The sequence below is a fragment of the Macrotis lagotis genome, chromosome 5, assembly GCF_037893015.1.
Source record: "Macrotis lagotis isolate mMagLag1 chromosome 5, bilby.v1.9.chrom.fasta, whole genome shotgun sequence".
NCBI classification, from domain to species: Eukaryota; Metazoa; Chordata; class Mammalia; order Peramelemorphia; family Peramelidae; genus Macrotis; species Macrotis lagotis.
In genome coordinates this window covers 97,024,333-97,051,089 of record NC_133662.1, presented here as the reverse complement: position 1 = coordinate 97,051,089, position 26,757 = coordinate 97,024,333, and the positions used below count along the sequence as shown (strand labels likewise).

Below are 26,757 nucleotides of genomic sequence, written 5' to 3'. Positions count from 1 at the left end.
GGTCTTACGAGAGGCTCTGACTGCTCTCCTGGCCTGTGCTTTGATCTGTGGATGGCCACAAACCCTCCCCTCTGCCTTGGAGTTGTGAGGAGAGTCCCTGCTCTGCTATGGTGGTATGGGGGCCCAGAGTGGGCCCTGGATCTGAGTATGGACAAAGCAGCAGGGATAGCAGAGAGACCTCAGCAGAGACCTCTCCCTACCCCCTTACCATCTGTGGACTGAGTGCTTTGGAAGCAGCTGCTGGATGACTCGGAAGGTTCCTGCTGCAGGGCTGCTCTGAGGCTAGCGCTCATCTAGGCTCTGTGCCCTGAGCTTACTTTGTGCTCATTCTGGTGCCCCAGAGTTTTTTCACTGGCCCTTCAAGCTGTCCCAGTGATCCCTGCTGTGTTGGAGCTCTTTCCAACCTCTGGTCAGTGAAACAGACCTTTCCTGCAGATCTTTCAAGTTGTCTTGGATTGGGAAATTGTATCACTCAGCCTTTCTGTGGGTTCTGCCCCTCTAAATTTTGGCTAGAGTCATAAATTTATGGCTTTTGGAGCTTTTGGGGGATGAGTTTCTGGGAATTCCTGCCCTCATTTTGCCATCTTGGCTCTACACACTGTCATGTACATTTTTTAAAAGAACCAATTTTAATTAGACCTGAGGAGAACCAGAGTGAAACCTTGAAGAGAAGTACAATTTCAATATTGGTCACTCCTTAAATGATAACTTAAATCACCCTTATCACATAATCTCTCTTTTTAGTCTTCTGCATTTGAATAGTGTTTTAAGAGTTTTACTCATATCATCTCCAGGGATTTAATGTACTTTGATAATAATAATAACCCTATTTTACAGTTGAAGAAAATAAGGCAGACAGAAGTTAAATGACTTTTCCTAGGATCACAGTGCTAGCAAGTTAAGAGTCTAGATTTGAATTCAAATCTTTCTGACATTCTAAGATGAAAAGGAGCTGAAAGTGAAAAATGAATTTAGCATTAGAGATTACAGATCTACCATAGAAGGTATTTTAAAGACTACTTAGTCTAACACCCTTATTTTACATATGAGGAAACTGAAGTCTCAGATGTTTAAGTGACTTTCCTGAGGTTACAGATGTAATGAGTGCCAGGGGATTTGAATCCAAGTCCTCTAACTTCATTGCTAGCACCCTTTCTAATGTACCACTTTTCATAATTGAATCCTCAATGAATATCATTATTGGTAGCTTCTTTTCATTTTTACCTTTTTTGTTTGTTTTTGCAAGGCAGTGGGGTTAAGTGACTTGTCCAAGGTCACACAACTAGAAAGTATCAAATGTCTGAAGTTGGATTTGAACTCAGGTCCTCCTGACTCCTGGATTGGTGCACTATCCACTGAGCCACCTAGCTGCCCTCTTTCTTTTCATCTTTTCAAGGGAAACTAAGGGTCTCATATAATCCTCTCTAATAGAGAAAGTGAATTTAATAGTGTGTGAAGTTGATTCCATTTTCAACACACATTTTCATTAAAACAAATATAGGGAGTGGAGCTAGGCATTAGACCTCTGATTTCACTTATACAGTCTAGCTGACTATCTCTTGTCTTAGGTCTCTGTTAACCATGGTTAAAGTATTTCATGAGCCAGTCTATTTTGCATCTAAAATTTTCAAATGAAAAAAAGTTCTTGAAGTTGATTAGTGAAAATATAGTAATAGAATGTGCAAAGCTTAAAGAATGCACAAATCAGCTTGAAGACAGGATTAAAACTCTAAGTGAAAGAGTACTGTTTCTAGAGACAAAGGTTCAAATTCTGCCTCTGATTTTCTAGTATGCCAAAATCCCTACGTTTATATGCTCTAAGAACAGTAGGTGTTCTTGAAGATGGCAATCTGATTGATTAACAATTAATGAGAGAATGAATATTATTATGAATGTGGACTCACTCTAATGATTTGGGGTATGTAACTTGGATCTCCCAAGTCTTGATCAAAGAGAGTTACCAATTTCCAATCTGATAAAAGGGAGAATCCATATCTTCCCAAACCTGTCTGAGTAAACACAATGAAAATTTAACAATCCTCCTATTAGCCTAAACCTAGGATTTCTTTTCTTGTTTGATTAGATCTTTAGCCTGGGTAAGCTTTTGAGCAAAATTTCCCACACGGGTTGGTTTCTAAATAGGTAATAAAAAAAAAAGAGAAAAACCTTGGTCCTGATTGGTCTCTTGAACTTTTTAAATGCCATATCAATTAAATTAGGTACAATTACTAAAAGATTAACAAGAAGCAAGTTTATAGACCTTAGGTTAATGGCCCTTGCCTTAGAAACCAACTCTCTCATGAAGAAACTAAGATTAAGAATTAATATCAAGTACAAATTTGAGTAAGGACTTCGTGATTCCCAGTATAATTTTTTTCCTTTCTTTTTTTTTTTTGTTTGCAAGGCAGTGGGATTAAGTGATTTGCCCAAGGTCACACAGCTAAGTAATTATTAAGTGTTTTATGTCATATTTGAACTCAGGTCCTCCTGACTCCAGAGCTGCTGCTCCATAATGTTCTTTCTACTTCAATACCTTTGTAGCTATTTGATACTGAAAAAAGACATACTTGTGTCATTTTATAAGTAATGATGCCCTATCAGAAACAAAAGTTTCTAGTTTATGATCTTCCCTCAAGACTTACATCTTGCAGTATGTCCCAAAAGTCTTAGGACAGGGGCAGTTAGGTGGCATAGTGGATAGAGTACTGGCCCTTTAGTCAGGAGGACTTGAATTCAAATGTAGCCTTAGATATTTTCTTAGCAGAGTGATCCTGGCCAAGTCAATTAACTCCAATTGCCCTCCCCCCCAAAATCATAGGACAATTTTAAGCTTTAACAGTTCTTAAAACCTAAGAATTCACCATGTTGTTTGGCTAATGTTTAAAATTACTCCTGGGATGGCTAGGTGGCTCAGTGGATAGAGCACTGGCCCTGGAGTCAGGAGCACCTGAGTTCAAATCTGGCCTCAAAAACTTAAAAATTATCTAGTTGTGTGGCCTTGGGCAAGCCACTTAATCTCATTGCCTTGCAGAAACCTAAAAAAAAAATACTCTTAGACTTTTGGGAAACTCTGTATGTGTAGATTTTTTTTTTTAACATGAGATGACTTCTGATTAGAACAATGGCATTAAAAAATTTTCCTTAAGGACACAGAGATCTTTGACTAATGATTTGAAGACTAAAATGTTCTAGAATTTTAAAGAATTATTTACCTTGTTATACTTCTGAAAAAGGAAGTGATGGGGGAAATGCTAATGATGCAGATTGAACTGAAGAATACATCCTGAATACATCTTTTTTTTTTTTCAGAAAACTAGTAAATATTTACCAGTTTGCCATTTATCATGGAGCTAGAGGTAGAAAGGATCCCAGAGATCACCTCTTATAAGGGATCTCCCCCTCACCCCCCTTTTATAATGAAGAAACTGAAGCCTAGGGAGGTTAAGTGATTTGTCCAAAATCACACATATCAGAGGCAGAATTTGCACCTCTGTCTTTAGAAACAGCACTCTTTCATTTAGAGTTTTAATCCTGTCTTCAAGCTGATTTGTGCATTCTTTAAGCTTTGCACCTTCTATTACTATATTTTCACTAGCCAACTTCAAGGTCTCTTTTTTTATTTGAAAATTTTAGATGCAAAATAGATTGGCTCATGAAATGCTTTAACCATGGTTAACAGAGACCTAAGACAAGAGATATAGTCAGCTAGACTGTTATCAGTGAAATCATAGATCTAAATGCCAAGCTCTTCTCCCTGTATTTGTTTAAATGGAAATGTCTGTGTGTTGAAACTGGAATCAACTTCACACACTATTAAATTCACTTTTTCTATTAGAGAGATTATATGAGACCCTAGACTTTACTCCATTGTGAAGATCTTGATTTCCTTTATTTACTAGTGGAAATAGGGATAATTGCCTTTTAAAAATTCTGAGGGGTTACTATTTACTTTTAATGGAGGGTAGCATGTGAATGGATATGGTAAAAGTATTAAATGCCTCCCATTACTGAGGGAAGGTTAATGAATTAGTGAGAAATAATTTATTAAGCACTTATTATTTAGAAATCATAAAAGCTGGGTACTGGGGATACAGATAGGAAAAAAGGAATGGCTCACATTTTAGTAGGGGAAACTATAGGATAGTCTTGAGTTTAAGTCATCTTGAAAAATACTTAGATACTTAGGGGAACATAATGGACAGAGTGCTGAAGGTGTAATTAGGAAGACCTTGATAACCCAATTAACCACTGTTTGTCTCAGTTTTCTCAGCTATAAAGTAGGAATAATAAATAATAGCACCTATCTCTCAGGGTTGTCTAGAGTCCTCAAACAAGGTAATATTTGTAAAGCATTTAGTGCAGTGTCTGTCATATTGATGAAAGAACAAAACTGTTGGGGGAGATCTAGCCTAGCATTTGAGAATATGAATGAATTCATGGAAGTCCCCAGAACTATTAGGGACAAAAAGAAGTTTATTACTCAGTGGTAATTCCCTAAGAAATTCAGTAAGAGAGAAAGTAAAGGTAATTGCAAGGCTATTGCAACTGAGTTGATGCCCTTAGAGAATAAGAGGCAGCTAGAAAAATTTAGCAAGGTAATTAGGGACAGTTAGAACAACTGACTGATCAACAACCATCTGGGGATAAGCAATAACAGTAATGGGAATTTTGCAAAGTAAAGAAGGAAAGTAGGGACAGATCGTTACAAATGGGCTGATCACAGAAGCTGTCAACAACATAAAAAGGTAGAGAAGCACAAAGTAGAAAAATTAGGGACAGTTTCAAGGTTGGTTCAACTGGGCAGATAGCCTGGCTAAAACCAGGCTTTATATAAGGAAATGCTGAGAAAGAGTTAAGGAAGGAGTTAGGAAGGTACTAGGAGGGGATTAAGGAGTGGGGTAATATATATCCTGAGGGTGGGGCAAACTAGGTGGTGCAGTGGATAAAGCACAGGCCCTGGAGTCAGGAGGACCTTAATTCAAATCCGGACTCAGACACTTAATAATTACCTAGCTGTGTGGTCTTGAGCAAACCACTTAACCCCATTTGCATTGCAAAAAACCTAAAAAAACAAAAGAGTTAATATTCCTAGTGAAGTTCTCTCAGGATTAAAAATCATTAAAACAAAGACAGAGTATTAATCTTAGACTATTCTAAGAAGAAAGAGGGAGATCAACTTTGTATTCCAAGCTAGGTACCCTTCCCGAATCTGTTGGGGGGGGGGGGGATAGTAGACTATTTTCATAGAAATCTTGCGTTTTTAGTCACCTATTTAATGATAAAACTATGTTAACTGGGAGAACAGTAGACTGTTCCCATGAGAAAAAGCTTGCCAAGAAGCTTGTAAGACTCCTCTTGTTTAATGATAAGTAGATTGTTAAATCAATAAAATAGTTATAATCCTGAAGCTTATTCTCACTATCTGGATGGTAAGGTAATATATTATGAAAACCTTTCATTCTTTTCTTTGTTGCTGGGGTAGATTTTTACAAGTAGAATGTAACTGAAGAATAACCAATGAATTGACAGAGAGGGATGATAGGAAGGAGGAGGGGATTCCATTAGGTCATATAATCTCCTTGATCTTCACTACCTTTGGGAGACTTGGAGTGTGCCCTTTTCTTGAGAAAAGCCAAAATAAACTTTCTTTTTTGTTGAGAGGAGTCTATATTTTTTATTATTTTATTATTTATTTTTAATTTATTTTTATTACAGATATTATTTGAGTTTTACAATTTTCCCCCCCAATCTTGCTTCCCCCCGCCCCAGAAAGCACTCTCTCAGTCTACTTTGTTTCCATGTTGTACCTTGATCCAAATTGGGTGTGATGAGAGAGAAATCATATCCTTAAAGAGAAGAGAAGTCTAAGAGGTAACAAGATCAGGCAATAAGATATTTGTTTTTTTTCCTAAATTAAAGGGAATAGTCCTTGCACTTTGTTCAAACTCCACAGCTCCTTATCTGGATACAGATGGCACTCTCCTTTGCAGACAACCCAAAATTGTTCCTGGTTGTTGCACTGATGGAATGAGCAAGTCCTTCAAGGTTGAACATCACTCCCATGTTGCTGTTAGGGTGTACAGTGTTTTTCTGGTTCTGCTCATCTCACTCAGCATTAATTCATGCAAATCCCTCCAGGTTTCCCTGAAATCCCATCCCTCCTGGTTTCTAATAGAACAATAGTGTTCCATGACATGCATATACCACAGTTTGCTAAGCCATTCCCCAATTGAAGGACATTTACTTGATTTCCAATTTTTTGCTACCACAAACAGGGCTGCTATAAATATTTTTGTACAAGTAATGTTTTTACCCTTTTTCCTCATCTCTTCAGGTATAGACCCAGTAGTATTTCTGGGTCAAAGGGTATGCACATTTTTGTTGACCTTTGGGTATAGTTCCAAATAGCTCTCTAGAAGGGTTGGATGAGTTCACAACTCCACCAACAGTGTAATAGTGTCCCAGATTTCCCACATCCCTTCCAACAATGATCATTATCCTTCCTGGTCATACTGGCCAATCTGAGAGGTGTGAGGTGGTACCTCAGAGAAGCTTTAATTTGCATTTCTCTAATAATTAATGATTTAGAGCATTTTTTCATATGGCTATGGATTACTTTGATCTCCTCATCTGTAAATTGCCTTTGCATATCCTTTGACCATTTGTCAATTGGGGAATGGCTTTTTGTTTTAAAAATATGACTCAGTTCTCTGTATATTTTAAAAATGAGTCATTTGTCAGAATCATTAGTTGTAAAGATTGTTTCCCAATTTATTACATTTCTTTTGATCTTGGTTACATTGGTTTTATCTGTGCAAAAGCTTTTTAATTTAATATAATCAAAATCATCTAATTGGTTTTTGGTGATGTTCTCCAACTCTTCCTTAGTCATAAACTGTTCCCCTTTCCATAGATCTGACAGGTAGAATAGTCCTTGATCTTCTTATTTGCTTATAGTATTGTTTTTTATGTCTATGTCCTGTAACCATTTGGATCTTATCTTGGTAAAGGGTGTGAGGTGTTGGTCTAATCTAAGTTTCTTCCATACTAACTTCCAATTATCCCGGCTATTTTTATCAAAGAGGGAGTTTTTATCCCAATGGCCAGACTCTTTGGGTTTATCAAACAGCAGATTACTATAATCATCTCCTGCTTTTACACCTAGTCTATTCCACTGGTCCACCACTCTATTTCTTAGCCAATACCAAACAGTTTTGATGACTGATGCTTTATAATATAATTTTAGGTCGGGTAGGGCTAAGCCACCTTCTTTTGCACTTTTTTTCATTAAGCTCCTGGCAATTCTTGACTTTTTATTTTTCCATAAGAATTTACTTACAATTTTTTCTAACTCGTTGAAAGTAATTTTTTGGAATTTTGATTGGTAGGGCACTAAACAGATAGTTTAATTTTGGTAGAATTGTCATTTTTATTATATTAGCTCTACCTATCCATGAGCAGTTGATATTTGCCCAGTTATTTAAATCTAATTTAATTTGTGTGAGAAGTGTTTTATAATTGTTTTCAAAAAGATTCTGAGTCTGTCTTGGCAAATAGACTCCCAAATATTTTATATTGTCTGAGGTTACTTTGAATGGGATTTCTCTTTCTAGCTCTTCCTGCTGTTTCTTGCTAGACATATGTAGAAAAGTTGAGGATTTATGAGGGTTTATTTTATAACCTGGAACTTTGCTAAAATTGCTAATTGTTTCCAGTAGTTTTTTAAGATGATTTTTTGGGAGACCATCATGTCATCTACAAAGAGTGAGAGTTTTGTCTCTTCCTTCCCAATTCTAATTCCTTTAATTTCTTTTTCTTCTCTAATTGCTGATGCTAACATTTCTAATACAATATTGAATAGTAGTGGTGATAATGGGCACCCTTGTTTCACCCCTGATCTTATTGGGAATGCCTCTAGCCTCTCCCCATTGAATATAATGCTTGTTGATGGTTTCAGATAGATACTGATAATTATTCTAAGGAACAGTCCATTTATTCCTACACTCTCTAGTGTTTTTAATAGGAATGGATGCTGTATTTTGTCAAAAGCTTTTTCAGCATCTATTGATATGATCATATGATTTCTGATAGGTTTGTTGTTGATATAATTGAGTATACTAACAGTTTTCCTAATATTGAACCAACCCTGCATTCCTGGAATAAATCCTACCTGATCATAATGTATTATCCTAGTGATGACTTGTTGTAATCATTTTGCTAAGATTTTATTTAGGATTTTTGCATCTATATTCATCAGGGAAATAGGTCTATAATTTTCTTTCTGTTTTAACTCTTCCTCGTTTAGGTGACAGTACCATATTGGTTTCATAGAAAGAGTTAGGCAGAGTTCCATCTTTCCCTGTTTTTCCAAAGAGTTTATATAGGATTGGACCCAATTTTTCCTTAAATGTTTGGTAGAATTCACTTGCGAATCCATCAGGCCCTGGAGATTTTTTTTTAGGGAATTCATTAATGGCTTGTTGAATTTCTTTTTCTGAGATAGGGTTGTTTAGGTATTTAATCTCTTCTTCATTTAACCTGGGCAACTTATATTTTTGTAAATATTCATCCATTTCACTTAGATTATCAAATTTATTGGCATAGAGTTGGGCAAAATAATTTCGAATTATTACTTTAATTTCGTCCTCATTGGTGGTGAGTTCACCTTTTTTCATTTATGATACTAGCAATTTGGTTTCCTTCTTTCTTTTTTTTAATGAAATTGACACGAGGTTTATCAATTTTATTAGTTTTTTCATAATACCAACTTTTGGTTTTATTTATTAATTCAATAGTTTTTTGCTTTCATTTTTATTAATTTCTCCTTTAATTTTTAGAATTTCTAATTGGTATTTAATTGGGGATTTTTGATTTGTTGTTTCTCTAATTTTTTTAGTTGCATGTTTAGTTCATTGATTTCCTCTTTCTCCAATTTATTCATATAAGCATTTAGAGCTATAATATATCCCCCAAGAGTCACTATGAATGAATCCCATAGGTTTTGGTATGTTGTTTCATTATTATCTAGGATAAAATGGTTAATTCTTTCTATAATTTGTTTTTTGGTCCACTCATTTTTTAAAATGAGGTTATTCAGTTTCCAATTTGCTCTGGGTCTATATCTCCTTGGCCCAGTATTGCATATGACTTTTATTGCATTGTCATCTGAGAAAGATGTATTCACTATTTCTGCCTTTCTACAGTTGATCATTAGGTTTTTATGTCCTAGTACATGGTCAATTTTTGTATAAGTTCCATGTACTGCAGAGAAAAAGGTATATTCCTTTCTATCCCCATTCAGTTTCCTCCATAAGTCTACCATATCTAATTTTTCTAACAATCTATTTACCTCCCTAATTTCTTTCTTGTTTGTTTTATGATTGGATTTGTCTAGATCTGATAGCAGGAGGTTGAGGTCTCCCACTAGTAGAGTTTTGCTTTCTATGTCTTCCTGTAGTTCTTTCAGCTTCTCCTCTAAGAATTTGGGTGCTATCCCACTGGGTGCATATATTCAATATTGAAATGACTTTATTGTCTATGGTACCTTTTAGAAGGATAAAGTTTCCTTCCTTATCTCTTTTAAGGCTATCTATTTTAGCTGCTGCTTTGTCTGAGATAAGGATTGCTACCCCTGCTTTTTTTACTTCAGCTGAAGCAAAATATATTTTGCTCCAACCTTTTACCTTTACTCTATATGTATCTCTCTGCTTCAAACCAGCTTCTTGTAAGCAGCATATTGTAGGATTCTGGTTTTTAATCCACTCTGCTATTTGCTTACGTTTTAAGGGAGAGTTCATTCCATTCACATTCAAGGTTATGATTACTAATTCTTTATTGCCCTCAGTGCTATCTTCCCTCTGTTTGTATTTTCCCCCCCTTTCCCCCTTTTATCCATATTCCCCAGTCTTTTGTTTCTGAATACCACCCCCTTCAGTGTGTTTGCCCTCCTATATCACAACCTCCCCTTTCTTTCCCCTTTCCCTTTTTCCCTTTTCCCTTCCTTTCCTTTCCTTTTGTTATTTCCCCTTATTTCCCCCACTCCCCTTCCCTTTCTCTGTCCCCCCTCCCCTTTTCCCCTTTTAATACTTGAAAGGTTAGATGTTTTATAAGTTAACTGAGTATGTGTAGGTTGACTTTAAGCCAAGTCTGATGAGAAGAAGATTCAGTTGTTTCTCCTCTGCTCCCTTCTATTATCATAGGTTTTTTGTACCTCTTAGTGTAATGAGATTTACCCCATTCAATCCCCTCCCTCTTCCCATCTCTTTCCTGTCCCCCTTTTTAGGGAGGTAGTGTTTTTTATAGATCATTCTATCTAAATCATAGAAAATTCTGAGTGTCTGTCCCTTCTAGTTCTGTATATTCTATCAAATAGAGTCAAAATTCCTGAGAGTTATTAGAGTCTTTCTCCCAAGTGGGGTTAAAGCCAGTTACATCCCATTAGATAGTAGTCTCATGGATAAGTCATGAATGTCCATCATTTCTGGCTAGGTGTATTCTCTCTGTTAGAGTTACATTATTCAAGGTTTATGAGAATCTTCCCCCCCCCCCCCCTCCATGCTGGAATATAGCCAGTTTCAGCTTACTGGATTGCATTTTTTTCCCTTTTACTTCCCCCCTCCCCTTTTTTTTTAACCTTTGCATGTGTCTATTGAACCTCCTGTTTGATGTTCAGATTTTCTGTTTAGCTCTGGTCTTTTCATCAGAAATTTTTGGAATTCTTCCATTTCGTTAAATGTCCATCTTTTTTCCCTGGAAGAGATGGCTCAGCTTTGCAGGAAAGTAGATTCTTGGCTGCATTCCAAGCTCCCATGCTCTTCAAAATATCTGGTTCCAGGCCCTTTGATCCCTTAAAGTTGATGCAGCCAGGTCCTGCGTGATCCTTACTGTGGCTCCTTGATATTTAAATTGTTTCTTTCTGACTGCTTGCAAGATTTTCTCTTTTATCTGATCTGATAGTTCTGGAGTTTGGCCACAACATTCCTTGGTGTTTTCATTTTAGGATCTTTTTCTGGTGGGGATTGATGTACTCTTTCAATAGCTACTTTGCCCTTGATTCCATGATATCAGGGCAGTTTTCCATCACTAGATCCTGTAATATCAAGTCCAGGCTTTTTTTTCTCTTCATTGTTTTCAGAAGTCCTATAATTTTCATGTTGCCCCTCCTTGATCTATTCTCGAGGTCAGTGGTTTTGTTGATGAGGTATTTTACCTTTGCTTCTATTTTTCCTATTTTTTGATTTTGTTTAACTGACTCTTGCTGTCTCATGGAGTCATTAGTTTGTGTAGACTCCATTATTTTTTGGGGGGAGGAGTTTTCTTCATTAACCTTTTTGCAACTCCTTTTCTAATTGGTCAATTCTACTTTTGAAAGAGCTTTCCATTTGACCAGTTGAGGTTTTGAGAGAATTAATTTCTTTTTGCATTTGCTCATTTGAGGATCTGAGAGAATTATTCTCATTTTGTAATTGTCCAGTTGATGATCTGAGAGATTTATTCTACTTTTGTGTTTGTCCAATTGTACTTTCTAAGGTTTTGTTTTCATGTTGCAAGGTATTGTCTCTCCCAAATTTTTAAGCTCCTTCCTTATTTCTTCAAGAAAGTCTTTCTGTGCTGGAGACCAGATTGTATTCTCCTCAGAGGTTCCAGGTCTCTCTGAGTTGGGGTCTTTCCCTTCCAGGAATTTTTCTATGGATCCACCTTTCCGCTGACCCTTCTTCATTATGTTAAGACCTTGAGTTGGTGGGGGGGGGCTGGTTCACCTGGGCTTGGGATTGCTAAAGGCTTTACTGGGTGCAGTCTCTCTGGCTGGCCAGTAGGAGGTGCTGGTTGCTTTCTCTGGAGTGTCTGTGACCTTGATTGAGGCCTTCTCCCTTTGCGGGAAGGGAGGAGTTGGAGCTATTGAATTCTTTTGCCTTCAATCAATGGTGGGCTTTACCCTGGCCTGAGGTCATTCCTCAGCTGGGCTGGTTCTTCTGCTCACACACCTGGGCCTGAGGCAGAAGTAATTTGCATTTGTTTGTTTGGGAAGAGGCCTCTGTGCAATGGAGGTGGGCACTCAGAGTTTCTGAGACCTGAGGAGCCTAGGGATGGTGTCCGCAGCTCTCCTGCACCAGAACTCTCCCCCCAGCCTGGTCCCCAAGCTCCTGGGGGACAGCACCAACACCAGTGCCTCTGCTTCTCCGTGGACCCAAGCCCCTTTCGTCCAGCCCCACCACTGATCCAGCAGGTCTGGCTCTCTGGCCCTCAGACTCCAGGTTCCAATTCAGCTGTTAATCTCGCTGATCCAGGACTGATCCTCCCTCTGAGCCCAGACTCATCCACCTGAATTCGGCTAAAGCTGTTGTGGGAGACAAATCCTGAGGTAGATGTTCTTTTTCCTGGCTTTTCTTTCTGGGTTTTGTGGGTCGGATTTCTTTTAAGAGGTTTGTTTCATGTGATAGATGGGGAAGAGATCAGGAGACTTTAGAACTGTGCCTGTCTTCTCTCTGCCATCTTGGCCGGAAGTCTATTTATTTTTTTAAAGTGGATTTTTATCCCATACACCTAGCTATGTGAACTCTGTCTTGCAAAAACCAAACCAAACCAAACCAAACATCATATATCCTGAGGGGTCAATTAATATCTTCAACTTTTTTTAAGGAAGATAATGGAATGTGACTATGGGTAGGTTTTAAATAGTTGGTTCTTAATAAATACTAGTTTTCAACTTTTCAGTATAAAGTATTAATGTCATTTCTACTGATAAAACCTAATGGTCTCTGACTTTGAACCACTTGCATTGCTAAGGCCTTTGGATGAATGCAGAGACAGTAATCTGAGATGTTATTCCTGGGCTTCTTGGTCTCAGGGCTCTGTAGTATAAAGGGAGGTGGTTTTACTCTCTTGGAACATACCATTTCCTTTCTGTTCTATATAGTACCTTGATCCTTTAGTTCTGTTGACTTACCTAGACTGACCCAGACATGGCCTACTCTAGGGGATAGAGATCTGGCTGCAGAGTCAATAAGATGTGGGTTCAAAAATGCCTTTCACACATTCATCAATAAATCACTACTTAGAGATATTCACTACCCAATATGCTGAGGATACAAACAAATAATCATTCCTCTTAAGGATCTTTTGTTGTATTGCAGGAGGCAGGAAGTAAATATTACATATCAATAATAAATGCAAATATGTTACAAAGTCAGAAGAGGACTCCAGGAAAATCTGTTCCCTTCCTAGGAGAAGTCCTAGGACCCAGCTGAGTAGCCCTATAGTAAAGATGCTCAATTTAATTGCAATGGAGATAATCCTCTGGGAAGAAGATAATCTTAGATGATTGAGAGTTAAATGATTTGGATCTTTGTGGCACTGGAGGATACTGGCACTGAGCCCAGGCCCTAGGACACTGCTGAGATTGAACCCACTGGCTCCATGGTAGACTTTAGGGATCGTCTCTGCAAAGCCCTAGGCAGGGAAGATTGCCTTCCACATTCATTGCTGCCATCAATATTAGCCAGAGGATGACATTTATTTTATTCATTTGAACAAAAACTTAACAAAAGCACTCTTCTGAGATGCTGGAGAGCCAGGCAGCTCTATTTAACCACAGAGTGAGGGAGTTTTGACAGTTATACAATATGCTTTATTCTACTTACTGGGTTTCTCAACTTTCACCTCCTGTGAGGAATGAAAAAAATTTTTACTGTGTCGGCCCCTTTACAGGGCATCTTTTTTTTTTTTGAATTACAGGATTCCAATTTCATATATATATATATACATATATATATATATATATATATGTAATACATATATAACATGCATATCATATACATTTACAATGAAAATTTTCAGAAATTAGTAATCCTGTCTGACTAACTTCTTAATTTATGAATTAAGATCATAAATTTTTGAGCCAAAATAGGCCTTGGAGGCCTTGTAAGCGAACCTCATTCTTTTATTTTCTTTTCTTTTTTGTAAATAGTACTTTATTTTTTCAAAAACATGTAAAATAGTTTTCAACTTTTATTTTTTTATAAGATTTTGGGTTTCAAATTTTTCTCCCTCTTTCTCTTTCCTCCCTTCTCCCCAAGTTGACAAGCGATCTGATATGTAACTTCCTCATTTGAGGAAACTGTGTCAGAGAATTTAAATGTTAAACACTGACTTATAAATGACTAAAGTATTTATTAATATTTAATATGTGCTAAGAAAGCACTGTGCTTGGTACTAATAGAGAATAATCCCAAGGAGCTCACATTTCAATGAGGAGATATCACATATAGAAGGTTTCAGCATCAAATCAGATGGAAACATCCCATGGTCCCTAGGGTATGTACAACAACAAAGCAAATGGAAATGCCTCTTTCTTGCCTCTCTTTTATATATGTTAAATATGGAAGACCATAGAGTGAAAGAACGTAGTATTTTAGTTGAAGATGTGTGAAATTGTCTTCTCTATGAAGATTTTTGTGTTAGCTTTTATATGAATTAAAATTCTTAGGATGGATCATCCCAGCTGTTCTGAAGAAGCAGTAAATTTAATTGAGTATGATCTAAGTATCCTAAAATATCAGACTGTTTATTTGCTATTTACTCCTTGATGAGTCTTGATAGTATAGCAGAGAGAATTAAAATGATTGCAAAGGTCATTGTGAACATAAATAAGCACTAATGGAATGTTCCCTTATTTCTAATAAAGTGAAGTTGAGAGGTCATGAGAAATGGATATTTTCCTCCTGATAGTATATCTGCATAGTAATGCACATTGTAAATTTAGAGTAGACCACAGTCTTTCACATAAGAAAAGAGGATGCTCATGATTCAGATTTAGGAAAGAATTGAAATTGTGTATGATTAAAATGACTAACTCACAAAATTAGATGTTAACCTTTTACCTTTATTTCTGAATCTTCTGTGGCCTTGGACTCCCCAAATGGTCTTGAGAGACACTTTTTGCTCATCATTTATACTATTAGAAAAGTGTGGGAGTGATGCCTATGGTAGCAGAACTGTAATTGTTTAAAAACCATATTGATATCCAGATAAAAGATAATTCATATATCCAGATAATATATCATTCTGTCAGTGGAAAATATTATTATTGATTTTTATTTAATGCACTAATGGAAAAGAATTTTGGTCCTTGAAAAATCTGGGTCCATTTCTCATTGTTTATGTCTCTTCAGTTCCCCCCAAATGGAAAGTTCTCCTCCTTACCCCTCCCAATTCTGGCATCTCATGTTCGGTTGGCTGAGCTATTCTGTCTGCCAATTAGAACACTTGGGATTATAGCCAGAGGGCAGAAATGGAGCTTATGGAAGTAGCTGGAAGTGACCAAGCAGCAAAGAGATCTGAGAATTTATTTTTATAAGTACCTTCAGTTCTCTGGAAAGTTTTTTCTCACTTTGGCAAGCTTATTCTAAGAATTATTTATCTGAATTTGGTATGACTGGAATAAATTTATATTTATCAGAGCATGTCATTAATGGATTTAGGAGAATTGAAATATACTAGAAATATATATTACAAGATATGGGTATCTATCATTTTATCTAATTTATATTTATCTGTATTAACATTTTGATCTAGTTCTGTGATTTCACTGATTATGAGGAAATGCTGGTGAGAAAATGTCTTCTACCAATAATGATTGTCATCTGTGCTTCCTTGAAGCACTGAGACATTAAGTGAATTGTTTAGTCTTGCTACCATTCTTGCTATTGTGGTTTTTTATTTATATATGTTTCTATGTATTTCAAGAATAGCCCAAAAGAAAAATTTTTTCCTTTATCTCATATAATATGTATCTTTATATTGTCATCTATCTACCTATAATATATAATATATATGTATATTTCTATTTATCTTTCTATATTATGTCCTCATTTTGGGAGGGGTTACTTTTGAAATGGCTGTAGTGAGGAGTGTATTGTTTCTCTTAGCTCAAGCTTCCTACCTCTAAATTTGTGTAGTGATAGAGATTAAACATACACAATGTCACTTGAGGTGTCATCTAACTGATGTTGGTTAGTACCTAATTTATCAAATACCTCCTTTTATAGATAGGGATCTGCTACAAAAAAATGTGAAGAGGTAGAATGAAGTGGGCATATGTGAAAAACAATGAGTAGATCATTCCCTGTGGAGTTTGTGTAGAAGCCTTGTTGGTCATGGTTAGAATTCTCCAGGGCCTTTGTTGATTGCAGGTGGTGGTCTGTAGTGTTGAATCTGAAGTCAAGAAGACTAATTTGGATATTTACTTCTTGTATGATACCCTTACATGCTCCAATTCTAATCCATTCATTATTTGCCTACTAGATTAATGTTACTTAGCTTCCATTCAAATAATAAGACAGGGTTCCTTAGAGTGCTTATTATATTGGTGGAATGAAAAGACTGATCTATTTAGAAATATGACTGCTAGTATAATTCAAGAAAGCAGCATGGTATAATAGAGTGTGTAGTATGGAGTTAGGAAGACGAGTTCAGATCCTACTTCTGAGATTTAGTAGGTAATATATAGGATTTTCATAATAGTTTATATAGTGCTTTACAAGTTCATGAACAATTTATGCATTTCATAGAACCAAAAATTTTGGGGATGAAGAGTGCCAGTATATTTCTCCCATTTTCCAGTTAAGGTTAAGTGACTTGTTCAAGTTGTAGATCTGGTAAGTAACAGAAGTATTCAAGAACTGACTCCAAGGAAGACTTTTGTTTTTAACCCCTCCAGTATATCATATCCTCTATTTAGAGTTTCTTCTAAAATGTTAGAAGCCAATTCAGGATGGCAGTAACTTGGCTATAATTGGGGATATTTCATGATCTTTGTTGGCCTTAGGCTAGACTTATAATTTTTCTAGTGCAATACTTTTATTTCTATCCAGATCTTTTGTTCTTAGGGAAAATTTTTCTTTATGTTTTGTTAGGTAGGATGAGTCAGAGTCATAACTGGAATTTTCTTGCCTAGGGTGAGCTTCACAAAAGACCATGTCCACTTTCTCAGATCTATCTCACTTTGAGGAAGAGGGAGAGAGAATCAGTAGCAGATTAGCCCATACAATATAAACATTCCAATGATGTGAGGGTGGTGAGGAAAGGAGAGGAAATGGGATTCATTTAGTAATTAAAATTTTTTTTGATAAAATTTTATTGTTAATCAAAATGATCAATTATTAATTAAATTATTAAACTAATTTGATCAAAATTATTTTGATTACATTTTCTTGCTAATCATGCAAAGCTTTGTCTTACTCTAGTTCTAGTTATATAACTGGCTACAAGAATTGTCATATTTGAAGAAAGGAATTTCTCATAGAAATGTCATCTTTAGCAGTTTTTATTCTAATTGTCTAAAGTTTTCACATGTTGGTGTGGATCCAGTTCAGAGTTTTGGGGATCATTGTTGTATTTGACTATATTTGAGTAATGCTTTGTTTGCTTGGCTTCTGTTTCATATAATTTGATGGTTGTTTTATTTTTTTTCTCAAAGAAAAGGTGAATGATTTTTGACCATAAAAAATATGAAATAGAATGATCATAAACTTTCCCCAAAACAGTTTAAGATGTAGTCATTAAAGTCATCTGAGAAAAGGAGAGATTGGCTCTACTCACTTTTCTCTTTCATTATTGTAGGTGATAAAAAATACATCATGGGACCAAAATTTTCCACTCTTGATGCCACTGTATTTGGACACTTGGCACAGGCAATGTGGACCTTACCAGGGACAAGACCTGAGAGACTAATCAAAGGTAAGCATTGAAATTTTCTTGTCTGGGAAATTCATTTTTCCTTTTTTTGAAAAATATGTTTGTTAAATTCAATGCATATGTCTGTGAACTTGGGAAGTGTCACTGTTCATGGTTACAAGATCATTATCATCTCTTTGAAAATGTTAAAACATGTGAGGAGAAATAGGATATCATGTGAAATATTAATTCAATAACACATATCTATTGATATGTATTATAAGTCTATTGAAAATGTCATAAAATGAAAATAAAACTTTAATAGTAGTCTTAAAAACCATAAAATGAATAATTATTGGTAGATTAATATATTTTCTTGATCCAATGTATATTCTTTGAACATGACTTCCACTGAGTTTTCAACTCTTATGATTGGGATAGATAGCCAGCTCATTTCTTTACTAATTAGAACAGGTGTGTTCAGTCCTCAACCCACAGATGCATGCAACCCTCAAAACCATTTATGTGACATTATTACATTTTGTTATTATGCTCATTGGTAATATTGGGTTACATTATAGTCATAAATAAATATTAAATTCTATAAATGATCCGTGACAAATTTTTGTTGGGTGATGTGTTGAGGTTCAGGACACAGATTGTCCCTTGAAGGAATTCAGACTTTAACTTTCTTCAATTTCAAGTGATATCATTTATTTGGGGGATTGTTCTTCCCAGAAGTGGTTTGGTCTCCCAAAGAGAAATAGCAACTCAAATGAGGAAAGGGTAGAGATGAGGTAATTAGAAATACCTAGGTGAGAGGGGTCAGTAAGCTTTCTCTTGACTTGATTTGTCACAATTCAGGTATTCCTTAACAGTTGGAGGCACAAAAAAAAAATCCTTTAAAGATGCTTTTAATGAGCTACTCAAAGTATATCTGTACTTTGTTACAGAAATTTTTAACAGCTTATTGAATATGATCTATTCAAGTTATAGTCAAGTTCTGGTATATGATTTGCAAAAGCAACAAAACATTTTCAAGTTGCTTTCTTAAATAAGTTCATCTTTGTATGGTAAAGAACAAGACATTTAAGATTCAAATAAGTTAACCAAGACATAGAGAGACATAATAGCACAGATATAAGAACACAGACAGATGACTTAGCAGCACTGCTCACCAATCACACAAATATCTGCAGGTTTCAAGGCTACTCAACTATTAGCATCCATTGGGACTATATACACAAACAGAAACAAAGACAACATGAATAACCCTAAACTTTTGTATTTCTATTTCCTATATGTTAGGGATTGCTGTGTGTAGGAGCACTATAAACTATCTTCACCTGGTGTCTTTGAGCACCAGAGTCTTATCTTACTAAAGTGTCATGGGAGTGGGAGTGGATTAGAGATTGGAAAGGTATTGGTGTTTTGGAAAATAAATGGAGCACTTGGAGATCTTGATGGAGTACTTGTCTCTTTTCATCCTTGTCTCTCACCCCTCAAAAGCTCTCCTGGGTATGATTGAAGGAGTCCAGAAGTGGGACTCAACATAAGTCTGGAAATGGGACTCATCATATGATGTCTGGTAGAGGGGCTCAACATACAAACACACACACACACATGTTTGCATGTTGAGGTAAAGGCATCTCCTTTTTAAGAAGATTTATTTGTGAGAGACAGCCTATGGCAAGTCTTGTGGCATAGAAGATTGTCCCATTTTGCCTTCCTAGCTGCTCACCTCCATCTGTGGTGTCCTGAAGGAAAGAACAGATACTCAAGTAGGACATCCCCCACTCAGAGAGTCCTAGTAGAGTTCAGAGACCCCTTGATGTGGTATAGAGATCCCTTAACTTCCCTTAACTTTTGGCTGAGCAAAGAGAATGGACTTACCTCTTGTTGGAGAGAACCAAAGTTAGAGAGATTTCACCTACAGGACCATCAAAAATGTTGAAGTTGAAGATAAAATGTTGAGGTCAGAATGCAGTTCGTCTTTCAAAAAAAATCAGACTCAGGCTTTTTACAATTCAAGTGAAGACATTTATTTGGGGGATCACTCTTCCCAGCAGTGGAATGGTCTCCCAAAGGAAAATAGCAACTCAGCTGAGGAGAGGGTGAGCTTTTAAAGGGTAGAAATGAAGTAATTAAGGACATCTAGATGGGGGGGAAGTATTAGCTCAGAGAGCAAAAGATGTGGTAATTAGGAACAAGTAGATGAGGGATAGTAGCTCAAAAACTTAAATCCTTTTAGGCTAGGGTAAGGATTTATTGTTTTATGGCTAGGGGTGTTGCCTTATGCCCGGGGCAGGGACTTAAGGAGCTCTTGCCAGGAGTCACTTTAGTTCGAAATTCATTGACCTAGGGGCAGCTAGGTGGCAGTGGATAGAGCACTGACCCTGGAGTCAGGAAGATCTGAGTTCAAATTTGACCTCAGACACTTAATAATTACCTAGCTATATGACCTTGGGCAAGTCACTTAACCCCATGGCCTTGCAAAAACTAAAAAAAAAATTCATTGACCTACCTATGTGGCTCAAAAGAACTCAAAGATTGGATCAAAGATTCTCTTCCTCTGTCCATAGAGAAGTTTGGGTATCTACTAGTCTCCAGTACTCTATAAACCAGTTCAGACAATTTCTAACTCAAAGTTCATCTAAATGGAAGAGATGAAAGAGAGCAAAAGTCAAACCAAACATCCAAAGGGAAGTCAGGTTTTCTATTTCTAGTTAAATTAGGTGAAGTTTTCTCTACATGTGGCCTAAAGCTAGGAAGTGAAACTGTAATTCAGTTCCACTCTGAAGTGTGACAGAACTTCCAATTGTAAGCTTCACTCTTGTTTGTTCTTCACCATGACATTAGGGAGATGCTATTATCACTTGTGAATGAATTGGATTTAAGTGAGTCAGGACTGTGCAAAGTCACCATCTTCACTCTCTCCTTCAAAGTCATCTGGATCCAGTGGCAAGATATAGATTGGGATGATTGGAGATGGCCCCCAGATGCAGTGGGAAACCTTGATCTTTTCAAGCTAATGTCTCTAATAGGTCTCAGTTTGTCTGAATTAATGCCCATTTAGTGATTAGGGCTAGATATGGAGACATGAAACAAAGAATGGCTTTTTTTTTACATAGTCCAAAAAAAATCAATTGGGGCGGTGGGGGATGGGGAGACCATCAGGGTTTCTGGCCAAAACAGAAATAATTGCTATTTACACTTATTCTGAGCCATCAGAGCCCAGACTTTGACCAAATGAGGTTTGGTATGGGACCAATTGTTGACCAATCAATGAGAGCTAGAGTGTTTTGGGCTTAAGGCCTGGTCTTAAAAAAAAAATCCAGTTTATAAATCTCAAGATATCTTGCTAAGTTTTAGTCATCAAAATTTATGTTCCTTTGGGTTGAAAACCTGCAGGATATAATTTCATGTGGATAGAAGGAGTGAAGGGAGAGAAGGAAGGAAGGAAGGAAGAAGTTGTGTGATCCACTGGCCAACCATTTATGAATGGAAAGGTTTGAATTCATTAAGAATCAGAAGACCACCTTCTTACAGAGTCCATGGACTCATTGTTGACTTTATCAGATCAAGAAGATCCTATCTTGTATTCACCATAGAAGTCACACACTCAGTTCATGACTCCTGGAGGACCATTCCTATTCTGGTCTGAGCTAGGTGGGGAAGGGAAGGCCCTCTTCAGGGGTCAGTTGCCAACTGACAAAATACCAAAGAAGACGGAGCTGGGAGCATCTCATAGCCCCATCATAGTCTAAGAGTAATAATTATTAATAATTAATTCTATCAATAGTTGTCTTTAAAACTCAATTAGTAAAGATAGAGAAACAAGATATAAATTCCATTCAGTGCCACTTTAAAAAAAAACTCTTTTGAGTAAGGTTTCTGGAAAAAGAGAGAACCAGGACTTGACTCCAATCTCTGGTTCTAATTTTGGTGCCATCCATTATTTCCCTGATTCTGTTTCCTTATGTGTAAAATGAATGGATTTAAATAACTTATTTCTAAGGTCTCTTCTCTCTAACAACCTATAGCATTCATAATCTCGTTAATAGAAGTGCCTATGTTTGCTACAAAGATGACTTCCCAGATCTTTCTAGTAGAATTAGTTTTTCAAACCCAGGAATTTTTTGAATTTTGGCTCTCAAGTAGTACATCTCAGCAGATGCTAAATCTCACATGGATAGATTTCTATTTGAAAACAAGAATGACTACATAGGGTTAAAATAGAATCTTAGACTAATTACTGGATAGGAATTTAGAAATCATAGATCACACTATTATAGAATTGGAGGCAGCTGAATTGTGTGATGGATAGTGCAAATCTAGACTGATATACTTCATATGATCTTAAGTAGGTCACTTAACTTCTGTCTGCCTCAGTTTTCTTATTTGTAAAGTGGAAATAATAATAATAATTAGTACCTATGTCCCAGGGTTATTATGAGGATTAAATTAGATAATATTTTAAAAGTGTTTTGTTGACCCTAAAGAGTTATATAAATGCTAGTTATTACTATTATTAAAGCTGGAATGAACCTTAGAGATCTCATTGAAAGAAAGAAACAAGTATTTAGTCAGATACTGAAGTGCTTTAAAAATATTATCTCACTTAATGATAACTAATATTACATAGCACTTAATAGTTGTTAAACACTTTTTCAACAATTTTCTCATTTCATCCTTACCATAACCAAGGGAGTTGATACTATTATCATCCTCATTCTATATGGAGGAAATTGAAGGAGACAGAATTTAGGTAGCTTGCCTAATGTTACATAGCTAATAAATGTCTGAAGCTGTTTTTGAATCTAGATCTTCTGAATTTTAGGCTCAGTACTCTTTCCATTTCACTCTAGCTGACTTCCTCTTATTTTACAGATGAATAATATGAGGCCCAGAGATGTTAAATGACTGGCCTAAAGTCAAACCTGTAGAGATGGAAGAGTTGGGCTTTAAAAAGAACAGTTCCTCTAATTTTAGCTATGGGGTTCTTTCTGTTGTACTAGATTCCTGTGTGAAGTTTTGATTAAAAAATAAACATACCAGTCCATCAATTTCTTTGCATGAGATATTTTTTTTTAATTTGCCCCTTTCTTCCAGGGATTTGGGAGGATTAAATGAGACAATATCTATAAAGCATAGTGCCTAATGATATATAACAGGTGCTATATCAATGTTAGCAATTATTATTAATACACAAATTCTAATATACATAAAAGCAGAGACTAAATACAGGAAGGAGATAAAGGCTTTTGTCTTACAGAATTTTGATTTTCATGACCTTGAAGGTCCCAAGTCCTTGCCAGACATGAGACCATTTCAAACCTCAAGAGATCCCCAAAAGAGAAGGCTTGTGGACAAGCATATGAAATTCCTTAATCTTTAAATGTCCCAGCCTCTAGAAGACAGAAGCCTATGCCATTTTTCCTTAGTGGAAAATGGATATCTCTGTCCTTTCATTAAATTTGGGTCTGTGTCACTAGTGGAACAAAGATTGCAACCCTCTTGTAATGTCATCATAGTAGAATAGGAAAGGAATGTGGAATTCTGGCTCTGCCCCTTTGTCCTTTCTAAGGTTCTCTGGGCAGTTCACTTAACCTCTCTGGGCCTTAGTTTATCATCTGAAAGTAAGGAAACTGGACTAGATGACCTCTTAAGGTCCCTTTTAGCTCTATGTCTATATTTCTGTAACCCTGGGATAGGCAAGGGGAGCCTACTCTTTTTCTGGGCCCCGGAAAGATAAAATAAAATTTGATTAGATACTAAATATTTCTCCCTTCCTCATTTTTCTTTCTTGTTGCTAGGCAACTCTACCATGAGAAACTAGGGGTAAAAGATAGGCATGAATAACTTAATATTTTATGTCCATCAACAATACCTATGATTCCCTGGAGGGAAAAGATCAGTGGAGTTTAGAGAAAAGTCCTATCCCTTTCACAGAAAGTTGTTGTCTAGTACAGTAGGCTGCCCTGGTAAAGTCCTACAAGTCTTTATTTTTACTCTGCCCTACCGATTTCATATGAGTTTTGTATTTACTTTTATTTTTATTTATATTATTTATTGTATTTATTTATATGTTGACTTTAGAGAATTGAGATAATAAACACACCTTGAGGCAATTAATGAACATTTTATGTGCCCTAGTCTAGCTGCCTGTATTATCTACCTTTCTGTTTGCCTGTTGAGTCTCATTGTTCATTGCTCAAGTCCCCTACTAGATGGAATGTTGTTTTTTTTCTTCTAGACTTCCATTTATTATAGGTTTAAAATGATTTAAACTTCACTCCTACCCATGCTCACCCCATATAGTATTAAGTAAGGAGCAATTCCTTCCACCAATAAGGGAGGATTATGGTACTATATACTTTAAAAGTGCTTACTATTAATTGTAGTGAATCTCTTCCAGATCAAAATCAGCTACAATTTACCTTCAGGGTACTGTGGGAACTCTAGAGAAGTTGCCTTTGGTTTGAGTATCCATTCTAATATGTTCCATCACACTTAGCCACCAGTAACCAAAGTCCTACTTCCTACTAATTAATATCAATTAACTCTTACAAAGATTTCTTTACTTTAAAATATAGCAAGAATTTCAAATTTTCCTCCCTATATACTGGGGACACATTTTCTACTATTATCTTGATTTTAGGGGGAGAACATTCATGTCCAAATGCAGCATCTTTGCTAGATGCAATAGATTGGTTTAAGTCTCAAAGTCTATTCTTGAATACTTGAGGCCTTGATGCAAAATGTAGCTATGCTCCCTCCTGAACTTTGGGTGACTTGCTCCTCTGATCTTTTAAAATTCACAAGCTCTCAGCTTCCAAACTTGTTCTGAAAGAGAAGAACAAAAACCAAAGAAGAGAGGGAACAAACATTTATCAAGTGCTTACCATGTGCTAAGTACATTACAAATATCATCTTATTTGATCCTCACAAAACTAAGGCATGTACTCATAGGTCCCTTGTCTTTCTGAGATGCATGGTACCTGAGTCATCATTTAGACTTGTATTTTGTCTTACTAGAATGCTATCATAGGAAGTAAAAACCAAGAGAAAGGGATGAGGTAAACAAGTGCCTTCTGAATGCACCCAAGTTTTAGCTATATAGCTATTACCAGAGAGGATTCAATTCATTAAGTCAAGAGAAAAGAACCTATTAAAAAATGTCTCCCAAATATCTTCAAGACATTTCCATTATATATCATTACAGCACCTTCAAGAAACAGGCTTCCTAAACTCTTCTATGTTCATGCTCTTAAGGACTATGGTCTTTGGCCAATTCCTTGTGAGTGGGACAATTGCCACTTAAATTTTGGAGATCTCTCAAAGTATGAAGAGAAAGCTTTATTCATTTCTCAACAGGTCCCAATCAATTACAGAGATTGAGGCAAATGCAAAAGACCCAAGAATCACATTTATCCTAACTCATTCCTCCCTGGCCAACTGACCCACCCTTGTTAATGAGGAATGTGGTTTTACAATCTAGACTCCTAAATTAATCCCAGGAAAAGAGCATATAATTCAAACGGAAACCAGATTATCTCTTCAACCTCTGGAATTGAATCCTCATCCAGATAAGGTGGGGTCCATCCACTGACTCTTCAACAATATCCCAAAAATTGCTTTGTCAAGGGAGGAGGGGCAAATAGTTAACTCTTCTCCAATCTATAATATTCTACTGAAGAAATCTCAGACTTTATCCCACTCACTTGCCACCTAGAAATAGGGAAATATGTATATTTTGACTAAGAAAGAATCAGTGTTTGTTTCCTGAGTGACTATATTAAAGGTTTTCATCTCATGTAGTTGTTTGTGTGATATATAAATTTTGTATTTCCTCAATTTTTGAAGATATGGCCTAATGTCATAGTCATAGTTTAATGGAAGAACCTCTAGATTTGGTGTTGGAGGACCTGGGTTCAAGTACTGGCTCTCTTAACTCATCAAAGTCATCACTTGGATGACTTGGAAATTCATGTTTCTTCTCTAGGCCTCAGTTTCCTTATTTGAAAATAATAGTCTCTGAATTTGCTTCTTGTTCTAGATGCCATGATCTAGAAAAACTTGCTAAATTTTCTTCACATCAGATTTTTTAAGGGTATTGGAATGTATATGTATATGCATGTATGCATATATATATATTTTTTTTACCCCAAGGGTAAATATCAACTGAGGGTGATTTTTAGCTTTTCCACTACTTTCTATACCATTTGAATTATCACTACCCATATACTTAAACGTAGTATTTAGGATTTGAAATCAACTATTACCTAGTCCATAATAGTTGCTTGAGAAATTACATAGGAAGCCTGGGATTTGTCTTGAGAGATAAAATTCACAACTTCATTTGCATGCCATTCTTTTAAAATGGAAGCACTCCTTTTACTATAATAATTTACTTAAGGTTTTTATTTTGCTTATTACTTGAAAGGATTTGAGGTAGCTAGTTGTTCTATCATTTTTGCTTTGTTATTTTCACTTGTGTCAGACCCTTTATGACTCTGGGGGTTTTCTTAGCAAAGATTTGGAAATGGTTTGCCATTTCCTTTTCCAGCTCATTTTACAGATAAGGAAACTGAGACCATATTTATACTCAGGAACATGAGTCTTCCTGACTCCAGGCCTGGCACTCTGTCCTCTATGTTACCTAGCATCTAATATTCTTCTTTTTTTTTAAAAATATTTTATTTACTTTTCTATGCAAAGAAGGTTTTCAACAATCATTCTTTGGTAAAGTTTTGAGTTTCACATTTTTCTCCCTCCTTCCTTTCCTCCCCCCCCCCCAGAAAGCAAACTAACATGGGATATGCATGTATAATTATGTTAAACATATATTCATATTAATCTTGTTGAGAAGAAGAATCAAATCAAAATGGGGAAAAATCAGAGAAAAACACAATACATAAAATAACTTTTAAAAATCAAAGATACTAAACATTGGTCTGCATTTAATCTCCTAGTTCTTTCTCTGGATATGGATGGTATTTTTCATCACAGGTCTTTTAGAATTGTATTTGAGTATTGTAGTGCTGAAATGGGCAAGTCCATCCTAGTTAGCTGTTGTTCATT

At 36.2% G+C, this 26,757-nt stretch overlaps 1 protein-coding gene across 1 annotated transcript in view; it reads left to right on the top strand.

Moving 5' to 3' along the window:
* FAXC (failed axon connections homolog, metaxin like GST domain containing) overlaps positions 1–26,757 on the top strand; it is a 97,023-nt gene that overhangs the window by 35,553 nt on the left and 34,713 nt on the right. The window contains exon 5 of the mRNA XM_074187219.1: positions 17,620–17,736. Within this exon, the coding sequence (XP_074043320.1) occupies positions 17,620–17,736 (117 nt within the window). The remainder of the gene's footprint in view (positions 1–17,619; positions 17,737–26,757) is intronic.